The 12,405-nt window shown below is 43.2% G+C and overlaps 1 protein-coding gene across 1 annotated transcript in view; it reads right to left on the reverse strand.

Moving 5' to 3' along the window:
- Positions 1 to 2,199: 2,199 nt before the first annotated feature.
- LOC124264334 (NACHT and WD repeat domain-containing protein 2-like) overlaps positions 2,200 to 12,405 on the reverse strand; it is a 35,365-nt gene continuing 25,159 nt past the window's right edge. Inside the window, exons 5-7 of the mRNA XM_046699091.1 lie at positions 11,128 to 11,314; positions 8,062 to 8,200; positions 2,200 to 6,826 (exon numbers count right to left, since the gene is read on the reverse strand). Coding sequence (XP_046555047.1) covers positions 2,200 to 6,826; positions 8,062 to 8,200; positions 11,128 to 11,314 — 4,953 coding nt within the window. The remainder of the gene's footprint in view (positions 6,827 to 8,061; positions 8,201 to 11,127; positions 11,315 to 12,405) is intronic.

The raw sequence follows: 12,405 nt of genomic DNA on the forward strand, positions 1-12,405 counted from the left end.
TTGTATCCACTGATGAGTCACCTGATGGTCCTTGTATCCACTGTTGAGTCACCTGATCACCATATTATCCACTGGTGAATTACCTGATAGTCATGGTGACCACCGATGAGTTGCCTCATAGTCATGGTGATTACTTATGAATGACCCTAAAGTCATGTTATACACTGGACATGGTGTCCACTGATGAATGACCCGATCGCCGTATTATCCACTGATGAATGACCCGATCGCCGCATTATCCACTGATGAATGACCCGATCGCCGCATTATCCACTGATGAATGACCCGATGAACATATTGTCCACTGATAAGTGACCCGATGACTATATTGTCCACTGATAAGTGACCCGATGACCATATTATCCACAGATGAATGACCAGATCGCCATATTATCCTCCGATGAATGACCTGATTGTTATGGTGTCCACTGATGAATGACCTGATCGCCAAATTATCCACTGATGAACGACCAGATCGCCAAATTATCTACTAATGAACGATCTGATTGCCAAATTATCCACCGATGAACGATCTGGTTGTTATGGCGTGCACTGATCAATGACCTGACGACCGTATTATCCACTGATGAATGACCTGATTGTTATGGTGTCCACTGATGAATGACCTGATCGCCGTATTATCCACTGATGAATGACCTGATTGTTATGGTGTCCACTGATGAATGACCTGATCGCCGTATTATCCACTGATGAATTACGTGATCGCCATATTATCCACTGATGAATGACCTGATCGCCGTATTATCCACTGATGAATGACCTGATTGTTATGGTGTCCACTGATGAATTTCCTGATCGCCGTATTATCCACTGATGAATTACGTGATCGCCATATTATCCACTGATCAATGACCTGACGACCGTATTATCCACTGATGAATGACCTGATTGTTATGGTGTCCACTGATGAATTACCTGATCGCCGTATTATCCACTGATGAATTACGTGATCGCCATATTATCCACTGATCAATGACCAGACAACCGTATTATCCACTGATGAACGATCTGATTGTTATGGTATCTACTGATGAATGACCTGATCGCCATATTATCGACTGATGAATGACCTGATCGCCATATTGTCCACTGATGAATGACCTGATCGCCGTATTATCCACTGATGAATGACCTGATCGTCATATTATCCACTGATGAATGACCTGATCGCCGTATTATCCACTGATGAATGACCTGATCGCCATATTATCCACTGATGAATGACCTGATCGACGTATTATCCACTGATAAATGACCTGATTGTTATGGTGTCCACTGATGAATTACCTGATTGCCGTATTATCCACTGATGAATTACGTGATCGCCATATTATCCACTGATCAATGACCAGACAACCGTATTATCCACTGATGAACGATCTGATTGTTATGGTATCTACTGATGAATGACCTGATCGCCATATTATCGACTGATGAATGACCTGATCGCCATATTGTCCACTGATGAATGACCTGATCGCCGTATTATCCACTGATGAATGACCTGATCGCCATATTATCCACTGATGAATGACCTGATCGCCGTATTATCCACTGATGAATGACCTGATCGCCATATTATCCACTGATGAATGACCTGATCGCCGTATTATCCACTGATAAATGACCTGATTGTTATGGTGTCCACTGATGAATGACCTAATCGCCATATTATCCACTGATGAATGACCTGACGACCGTATTATCCACTGATGATTGACATGATGGTCACGGTGTTTACTTATGAATGGCCCGATGACCATATTATCCACTGATGAATTATCTGATTGTCCTGGTGTCCTGTAAGTCATGGTGTTTACTTATGAATGCATCCTTGCATCCACTGTTGAATGACCTCACAGTCATGGTGTCCACTTATTCATGACCTGATTGTCCGTGCACCCATTTATTCAAGACATGCTTGTCTTGGATTCCGATGATGCATTACTTCGTGGTCATGGAGTCCACTGACCCACACGATAGTCCTGGTATTTTGTCATGCATGACATGATGGCCCTAGTGTCCACTGTTGTATGGCACAATTGTCCTGATATCCACTGATGCATCGCACGAACGACCAGGTGGAACAATCACAGGGATGTTGGATCAAGTATATTGTGTTTACAAGCCAACACGTTTTCGCAATGCTATGCTATGTCTTACCACTGGGGAACACCTTTATTGTATAGAACACGCCGTGGACCTCATGCGTACTTTGTTAATGGCGGTGACACTTGTGGCAAGAGCTCTGAAGGACGTTTGTCGTCTAGCATGCCTTTCTTGATCTTCTTTCAACTTGAGAGCAAGTCGAGTCATTTCTGGTAACGACTGCTGCATATGTCTGATGTCTCCATTGACCAATGGCTCTCGATGGCCAATGGGTGGAATCCTACTTGGGAGTTTATCAATTAGCTCAGTCACGGGATCACTGAGTTCCAGAACGAGGCTAAGAATCATCACCCGACCATCATAACAGCCTACCACAACCGTCCGATCATCTTCAGCGACTTCGATACAAGTTGCCTTCCCATGGATAAACAGACGGCCCTTTTGTTCGCCGTCAACAGATCGCACCACAATTACTGAACGTAAATCATGAGATATTCCTATGATGTAAGCGCCATCAAGGGCAAGTCTGTGACATCTTGCAGCAAATTTTGTGTTTATCTCTGTTTGCAGTTTGTTTTCATGATGGTCAAAGACTCTGAGCTGATCATCAACTAAAATTGAACTAAGACGTGAGATAACTGTTAGGCTGAGGATACAGTCTGGTTTCGCGATGTGGAGAAGGTGTCGAATGACGCTTTCCTTTTCAGGGTCATACACTATAGCAGCCTTGTGCGAAGCTTCTGAGAGAACAAGTCCTGACTCTTTATCAAAGGAAGCTGTTACAGGATCCTTCGAATACATGATCAGGAGCTTGTTCCCATCAATAATCCGTACGTCCACAAACTGATCATTTGGGTCAGCATGCTTCAGAAAGTCTTTGACACATAGAATCTTCTCTTCCGTTTGTTTGCCCAAAAGAGTCCGCATGTAGAGTTTCATATAGAAGCTCCTTGACTGCTCTACCTTCGTCACAGGATTTATTTCCTTTTCACAGAACTGCAAGACTGTATAGAAGGCATTGAATACACCCAGACCCTTTCTCACAGACAATAGCACTGGCTTGCAGACAAACTCGGACATCATTGGGATTGAGAATTCAGGCGGTTCCTCGTCCATCAAGTCTGGCTGAATCACCTTCACGTGATACGTGTTGCATGTCCAGTCAATGGAACTGTAGAACACGCACTGGACAGCTGCTATGATGGAATTGATGGAGTTGAATAATATGTACCTGCTGGATGGTGCGTGGTGGACCTTTTCTTGAGTGCTCATGTTCCACACAATGTCGTCAGTGAGAATGGTCTTGAACTCTTTGCTGTGTTCTCCTTTTTCAGCCAGATGAGCCTTTGTTACAGCAAACAATCCCAAAGGAGATAACTCGCACTCTAAGATTTTGTCTTCAAGATCACAGGTATGTTGGAGAACTCCTTTAATTTTTCCTGTTTCAATATCAAGTATTTTGGCCTCTGGGTATCTAGTCCCATGACATAGAACTCTCTTAGTGGAGGATGAAACTGCCACAGACCTCACTGTAGTTGTCAAGACTTCATTAGAATGTTGAACATCGGCATCCAAATTGTTAAGATCCCACACTTGAAGAGTGTTGTCGCTGAGCAGGGACACTGCCTTGTTCAAAGTATCTGAAGTGAAGATCTTCACTATAGGTGACACAGCGGCTTGAAGAAGTCTGAGCGGTGTCCCCGTCTCTGTCTCCCACACCGCAATGTAAGTGTCCCTTGAGGCCACCACAAGGTCATCCTTTGGCGTGAAACCTGCTCCTGTGAAAGACGTCATTGTCTTCACGAACACTCCAGGAGGCATCCTTTGCAGCCTATGTTTGATTGTCTCTGTGTCTGTGTCAACAAGATACAAACAGCGGGAACTCCGGACAAGAATCATATGCTCAAGGTGTGAGACCTTAAATTCCTTGATCTGCATATCCTCAACTATACCAGCAGTGCTTGAGACTTTGTTCACAACGTCAAAATGGATACTTTGCAGGAGTCTTGTTTTAGTGAGGATATAGCACTTCATTTGTGTGTCAATAAAAGCAATCTGCATTGGTTCATCGTTGGACTGACCTACACATTTCCTTTCCATTAATGGGAGAGAGTACAGCATAATGTTCCTGTCTGCATTGAACACTATGTATCTTTCTTTTGGACCGATGGCCACTGCATTGCTTCTACACGAGAATCTATGTAGAACCTTTCCTTTGGCAATGTCTATAACACAAGGGCTTGCATTATGTCGTGTTGTGAAGGCAATGTATTGATTGGATATATTCACACAGGCAACTTCACCATAACCAAAGTCCACATTTGCATGGACCTCTCCGCAGTCAGATTTGTAAATTGTCACAAAGCGATTCCTGGAGAAGATGTTGAGATATTTTCCATCTTTACTTGGATGTATCTCCCCAATGGGCATCTGCATGTCTTGTCGTGGTTCTCCTTGTGTTAACTCCCACACCTTCAAGGTCTTGCTGTAGTATGGTTTAGCAGTCATTAGAATACCATCAGGACTGTTGAAGACATCAACATCTACTGATGACCGGATTGTTCCGTCTATCTCCCATTCGTATTGCAGAGGACCTCCTGGCACGCTATAGATCTGGAAGTGTGGCACCAAGGGACATTGGTGCTGAGATCTTAGATCGCACTGTCTCACCAGATCTCTGATAATCGGATGATTGTGGATGTGAGGTAGAAGGCGACCCGAGATCTCTGGACCGAGAGCGTTTGGGTCAATCTTGAGAGCGGATCCAGACATACGGAGTGCATCAGCTACAAAGCATGTTTCTCTGTCGTGGAACATTGAGAAGTCACCTAGAATCTGCTGCAGGGATACTGCCTTAAGCTTGGCATACAGCCAGTCAAAGTTACAAAAGCATTCCTTCTTCAGACGTTCAATTTGCTCACTCTGAGCAAGACTGTATGGCAACTGGTTCATTTTGCGCAGGTTGTATCTCTCAGAGGTTTCACTGATTTTGAAGATCAGAGGCTGCTCAGGAACATGTCTGCAGGCTGCGCTGAATGGGTCTGTCTTTTTCAGTCGTGTCATCAATCTTTGCTGATACATAAAGGGTTTTTTCATTGTACCGCTCCAAGTTCCAAGGTAATACTCAGCAATGTTTTTATGTATGAGTGTGCATTCATCAACATTTGACAAATACCTTGTCATCGCCGCCCGGACAAATTGGGTATGATACCAGGACAGAACCACAATGTCATCAGCCTCCTGTTCAACAAGGAAAGAGGAAATGTCCAGGTAGAGACGTGGCCACAGGTTGGAAGGAATCCTCCTGATCGGCGGTTCCCAGAGGGTGAAGACGCTGTTCAGGACATCCTCATCCAGGGACAAGATATCATCAAGTTCAGACACACTGAGGCCATTCCTTGCAGCTGTGAGGTATCCTAGAGCTCTAGAAACAAACACTTTTCCATATGTCTTCTCCAGCCTGTCGAACAATCGGTTGATGCTTGCCTCTACAGTGTGTAGGAGGGCGTCAGCGGGGAGGACATCATAGGAGTTCCATCTAATGGCTTCTTGGAAGGTCAGTGTGATAAATAGAGGTAATGTACAATAGGTGAAGGCTTTTTCAACTATTCTCCACTGAGGGTAAGAAATCGCCCTTCCCGAATGTTCCAGTAGAGCCCTCATCACCTGCTTGCAATCTGTTTGAGGAAGAGGTGTCACTTCTAAGAAGTTATGGTCAATTTTGTTCCGCAATTTCTCCAAAATACCATGTTTCTCTGGCAACGTGGACACAATCATCTTCACATTTGGGGCAAGTCTTGATGGAAGCCAGTCCAAGGTGTGCGCCCCGTTTGCTGGAGATAGTTGGTCTAAAGCATCAAGGAATATAATCACAACTCCACTGAAATTGCCTTTCTGTACAGCGTCCCTGAAGTACAGCTTCAGGCTGGTATAATCCTCGGGGACGTCGGATCTGTGTTGTTTACTGATGTACGCAAGTTGGTGGCACACAGAATACAACAGCTGGTGACTCGAGGAACTTTCAGGCGTGGTCCCAACAAACCGGACCACGGTCATCATCTTTATCTCGTTCTCATTACGAGAAACCACACCACTGACCATAGAAACAGCCTTGGACATCAGTGAAGTCTTTCCGCTGCCAGATTCCCCATGGACGACAAGGGCTTGATCTGTTTGTGCTTCCAGGTACCCCCTAATGTTCTGAAGCATAGGAGCTCTCCCGACAAAGGTTTGACATCTGTTTATAGCAATTGTCCAATGCTGAACCACTTCATTATAGAGATCATCGTCCTGGAGTTTGTTCCTCTTTGTCATGTTCCGATCCACAAGGAGCTTCATCGTGGAATAGAAGTGATTACACAGCGTCTGTATGTAGTCCCTATGGGTGACAGGTCCTATTCCATCTTTCTCCCACGTCACAGACATCTTCAACATGTTTTGGTTGTTCACCTTCTTTGAACTTTTTTCTCTCAGCTCCTTCAGAGCCATGGCTGCAGCCTCGTTTGGATGTAAGGTGTCCGGATGGAGGTCCATGAAGCGTCTGGCGATCATAGGATCGCTGTCTGTACCAAGTCCTTCTATATCGCGTAAGTAGAGCAGACAGTTGGCTTGGCGGTCTTTCTCCCTGGCGATGTTAATCAGACCCTGGTAGATCTCCTGCTCTGTCACTGAAAGAAGGAAGCAGCCAATGAGGTTCCTTTAAAGGAATGAAATGTGTAGTACCCTATAAGGTAAAATTACATCTGGATTTGTAAAGAATTTGGTACAATGAATACTATTGCAATATCTTTTTCTGCGTTCTCGCTATACATTTGTACGCGGTGGACGCACATTTTCTGTCGTATCACCAATACCTCTCAGAAACTCATCTATCTGGTATATAGCGCAACCGTGAGTGGGTGAGTGGGTGGGTGAGTGATATACATTTTGTGTCAGTTATGTGTCAATGTTATGTGGAAGGAAGATCTAAATATATGCAGATATCAGATGTTTACTACTTCGGGATTCAAACTCACGATCACAGGTTTTGGGCCACCCGTGTCCCCGCCATCTTTTTGAGGAAATGTGATACATTTTCTAAACGTTTGCCACTGTGGAACTCTGATACATCGCCGGCAACAGAGAAGCGCTATCAAAGGATATAAAACGAAACACCCCGTGATAATTATTTTCAAAACTTTGTCAGCGAGATAAGTGAGTGAGTGAGTGGGTGAGTTTAGTTTTACGCCGCACTCAGCAGTATTCCAGCTATATGGCGGCGGTCTGTAAATAATCGAGTCTGGACCAGACAATCCAGTGATCAACAGCTTGAGCATCGATCTGCGCAATTGGGAACCGATGACATGTGTCAACCAAGCGAGCGAGCCTGACCACCCGATCCCGTTAGTCGCCTTTTACGACAAGCATAGCAGTGAGATAAGCTTGAGACTATACATGTTCGATTCATGTTCGAATTATTATTTCATTAATATACGCAATCAATGTTGATACGAAGGTTTTCATGACCGATAATTATGAAAAATACAACAAACTGTTTCTATAGTTGGAGAATGATGTCTAATATATTCTAGATAGGTGTTATATGTGACCGATCACGTCACGACACCACCTGATGTAGAACGCATATTTCACTTGGAGGGTTGTTGTTCAATGCCGCACTCAGCAATATCCCAGCTATATGGTCTGTAATTTTTTTAGTCTGGATCTCACAATCCAGTGATCAACAGCATGAGCATCAATCTGCGCAGTTGAGATACGATGACATGTGTCAACTACGTCAGCGAGCCTGACCACCCGATCCCGTTAGTCGCCTCTTGCGACAAGCATTGGTTACTGAAGATCAATTCTAACCCGGATCTTCACGGGTCTACTTGGAAAGGGTGTGATGTTACTTCATAAGGAACCAGGACATTGTCATGGCGATTTAAACACATCCAACACACACCTGAAGCTTTGAGAAGCCTGAATGATTCTTTGGAGAGTTCTGAGGCGTCCACGGCCTTCTGAGCTCCTCGATATAACACCTCCCGTATGTCCCCCTCTATACTGCTCCACAGCCGTCCAGTCGTTTCTGAAAGACAAGATACAGAATGACAGGGCAATGCCATTATTTTAAAAATGAACGAGTCGCGGCAATACCTTCACAAAATAGGTGTATCAATACCTGAAGCAATATCTCAAGCAATAAATATATCAATAACTGGATCCATTTCGTTATCATTAAATTGATCCGTACAACGTCCATACCCTTATCAATAGCTTAATGAACACTTTATCACTGTTATAATTAACACTGTTTACTTCTTAATCAATACCTTACCTCAGTTAATACCAATAATGATACCTTTATCAATTTATCAATCAATATCAATATCTTTATCGATACCTTCACCAGTAATGTTACCAATACTTTCTTTTAATAAAACCAGGGTCCCGATCCACAAAGCGTTCGTAGCGCTACGACATTCAAAAAAAGATGATAAACTATAGAGTTGGTCCCGACAGCGCTCGGCATTAACGTTACAACAACTGGTCGGCTTGGAGTCAGTATGGATCTGGGGTCAGTCAATACTCAAATCTTCTCAAATATCTTAACATCTTTATCAACATCTTTATCAATACAGTCACCAGTGATATCAACAATATCATTCACCAATACCAGTGTTAATATTCGTAATGAACTACATGTATCAATATCTTCACATACATTCCTCGATACTGTTTCCAATACCATCCATTGTACCTATACCTCATCAATAACATTCATCAATACTATTGTGTCTTTATCAATACATTTATCAATTCCTTCAACAGTATCTTCACCAATACATTAATCAATACATTTATCAATACCGCGACGTGTGAGTGAGTGAGGGACAGAGTGAGTCCGGTTTTACGCATGTGAAGGACCATGCCAGTTATATGACCACTTGTAAGTGAATACATTCTACATCTTTGTGAAACCCAGGCTCTGTAAATCTTCGCACAGATAGTAGAGTGAGTGAGTGTAGTTTTACGCCGTGTTTAGCAATATTCCTGCAATATCACGGCGGGAGTCACCAGAAATGGGCTTCACACATTGTACCCAAGTGAGGAATCAAACCTGGGTCTTCGGCGTGACGAGCAAATGCTTTAACCACTAGGTCACCCAACCGTCCCCGCAAAGCTAAAAGAGGCAACAGTGGATTGAGGAGGTAATAGGTCCAGGAAAATCCCAGGTCCAGGAAACTCCTCGATCCAATACTAAATACCAAAGCTAGCAATGACAGTATTTGTAATATGAACTGACTTACAAAAGAAAGTGCACCGCCTCCGTGGTGTAGTGGTTAGAGCGTCCGCCCGGAGAGCGGAAGGTAGCGCGTTCGATCCCCGGCCGCGTCATACCAAAAGACGTTAAACTATGGTACTTGTTGGTCCCTGCCTGGCGCTCGGCATTAATGGGCACAACAAGGACTGGTCGGCTCGGAGTCAGTATAATGTGTCTGAGTGGGGTATTCATGCTTCACTGCGGCATGGTATCTCAGTGGGCCAGCACTATAAAACCAGCTTAAGTCTGGGCTAGTACAAGCAGCCGCACATACACATACACACGCATGCACGTCGTCATATGAGCGAAATATTCTCAAGCACGACCTAAAACCCAATTTCACCTCACCTCACATACATTCCTCGATACTGTTTCCAATACCATCCATTGTACCTTCATCAATAACATTCATTAATACTATTGTGTCTTTATCAATACATTTATCAATTCCTTCAGCAGTATCTTCACCATTAATCAATACATTTATCAATACCGTAATGTGTGAGTGAGTGAGGGACTGAGTGAGTCAGGTTTTACGCATGTGAAGGACCATGTCAGTTATATGACCACTTGTAAGTGAATACATTCTACATCTTTGTGAAGCCCAGGCTCTGTAAATCTTCGCACAGACAATAGAGTGAGTGAGTGTAGTTTTACGCCGTGTTTAGCAATATTCCTGCAATATCACGACGGGAGTCACCAGAAATGGGCTTCACACATTGTACACATGTGAGGAATCAAACCTGGGTCTTCGGCGTGACGAGCAAATGCTTTAACCACTAGGTCACCCAACCGTCCCCGCAAAGCTAAAAGAGGCAACAGTGGATTGAGGAGGTAATAGGTCCAGGAAAATCAGGTCAGGAAACTCCAGGATCCAATCTAAATACCAAAGCTAGCAATGACAGTATTTGTAATATGAAAACTTCGATGCACCGCCTCCGTGGTGTAATACTAGAATACCAAAGCCGCGTCAGCGTTAAACTGGTACAGTATTTTTAATGGGCATTCAAGTGACTAACACTATAAAACCAGCTTAAGTCTGGGCTAGTACAAGCAGCCGCACATACACATACACACGCATGCACGTCGTCATATGAGCGAAATATTCTCAAGCACGACGTTAAACCCAATTCCACCACCACCACTACAAAAGACAGTACAAACCTATTGTTTGGGATTCGTTTCCAAAAACCGCCGTAAATATGTTATGCTTTGATTGTGACTTGCAACTCACACACATTGTTTAGTAGTAGTCGAATCTCAAAGAACGGGGTGTGTAGTTTCTTTTGTACGTCAATTTAGTATAGATATATTCATTCTATCCTATATACATTGTGTAATTCTATGACTTGATCACGCTGAGTATATATTCATTCCGAGTTTTGCCGTTGCCTCCCTTTGATGTGGCAGGATATGCTGAATTCGGCCCTTGGTGTATCAGCGGTAACCCGTGGCGGTATAGTTCATAGAATTACATCTATTTGATGCAGTATCGATATTTTAGTTGTCTATTCAACTTTGAAAAGAACAAATATATTAATGTAATTACAAGAAACCATTGAACCTCAAGGAGTGTTTTCTGAGTGTTACAAATGTTAAGCCCACAGTGATGAAACTGACAACGTCTTGAAGTTACCTTCCACTAACTCAATTTTTTACAGACTTTTTTTACCAATCTCTGCAATCGTTACCTTTTATTTTACTAGCGGGTTGCAATCTATATACAGCTGGGAGCGAGTTCTGGTCCTTTAGATAGCACTTGTCTAGAAGCTTGACGTCATCACTAGATGGATCAAGGTTTTCCCGGATGGCTTCGAACTCTGCTCTGATAATGGCAGCCGGTAGGGGGCAACTCCCGTACCGCTGACCCATGAAAGCCTGAAAGACGAAATCTGAGTTTGAAAAGGCGAGTGTCTGTTGTTTTGGGCCGCAATCAGCAATACTCAGTTATTCCATATACAACACAGCGGCCTCTACGTGATAGAGTCTGGACAGAGCCATAAACAATAACAGTGAAAGAGAGGATAGGTCGCCAACATTTATTAACTAATATGGATGTTGGGTGTTGTCTGTGGTGATGGAAGAGGGATGGTGGTGTTGGCATTTATTAGGGGTGAGTATTGAGGGGGAAACAACTATTGCGATAGCAATAGTCTATTGCAACATGCTATTGCCATAGTGATATTCTATTGCTACCAACTACTGCAATAGTTTTTCTCCTTGAATTGTCTCATTTCAGTCATTTCCCAAATGAATCTATAGTTTTACCATCGATTAATTGCTATCGGAGACTTAACAATTGCAATCCATCGATAGTTCGATGCATCGTTTCAGCACTAGCATTTATCGTATGGAGGGGTGTCGACAACAATGTTACAGGTATTTTTCGAGTTACCTGTAACGTCTTTGAAAACAGTATACATTGTTGTCATAGATACGTGACTTTACATCTAATCATGCCACTCCCTGATCACAGGCCCCCACTGCGGGTCAGAAAATTGATAAACTAGGCCCCGGTTTAGTATCAACACCCCCTACTATATAATACATAAAGGTTCATCACAGAAATACGGTGACATGATCGAAAACCGGACAATTACGCACATGTCAATGAATATATCGTATTTTAAAGGTCTCACAAGTATCAAAAGCTTTTGTCCATATCTCCGATGTATGTAGGAGGCATATACATGCGCTTTCCGTGGGGATGCATTTGATGGGTTTTATTAAATCGCCAAAGACCGAGTTGCTGTGCCGGAAGTATACAAAACTAGCTCGTCAGCGCTTGACTTCACTATCTCCGGCGATCTGATTGGCTAACACATTACACTGAATGAATGTGTTTCTTTAAAAATGTTTGTACTCGTTTTTAAAATTATTCTTACCAAGATAAAACATCAGATAGTGACATCTTGGATGATAGACGTTTGAGTTTCCTCTCATTTAGTGCACGTGCATTTGTTGTCATT

Source organism: Haliotis rubra, unplaced genomic scaffold (assembly GCF_003918875.1).
Source record: "Haliotis rubra isolate DU_JTF1 unplaced genomic scaffold, ASM391887v1 Scf92, whole genome shotgun sequence".
Lineage (NCBI taxonomy): Eukaryota > Metazoa > Mollusca > Gastropoda > Lepetellida > Haliotidae > Haliotis > Haliotis rubra.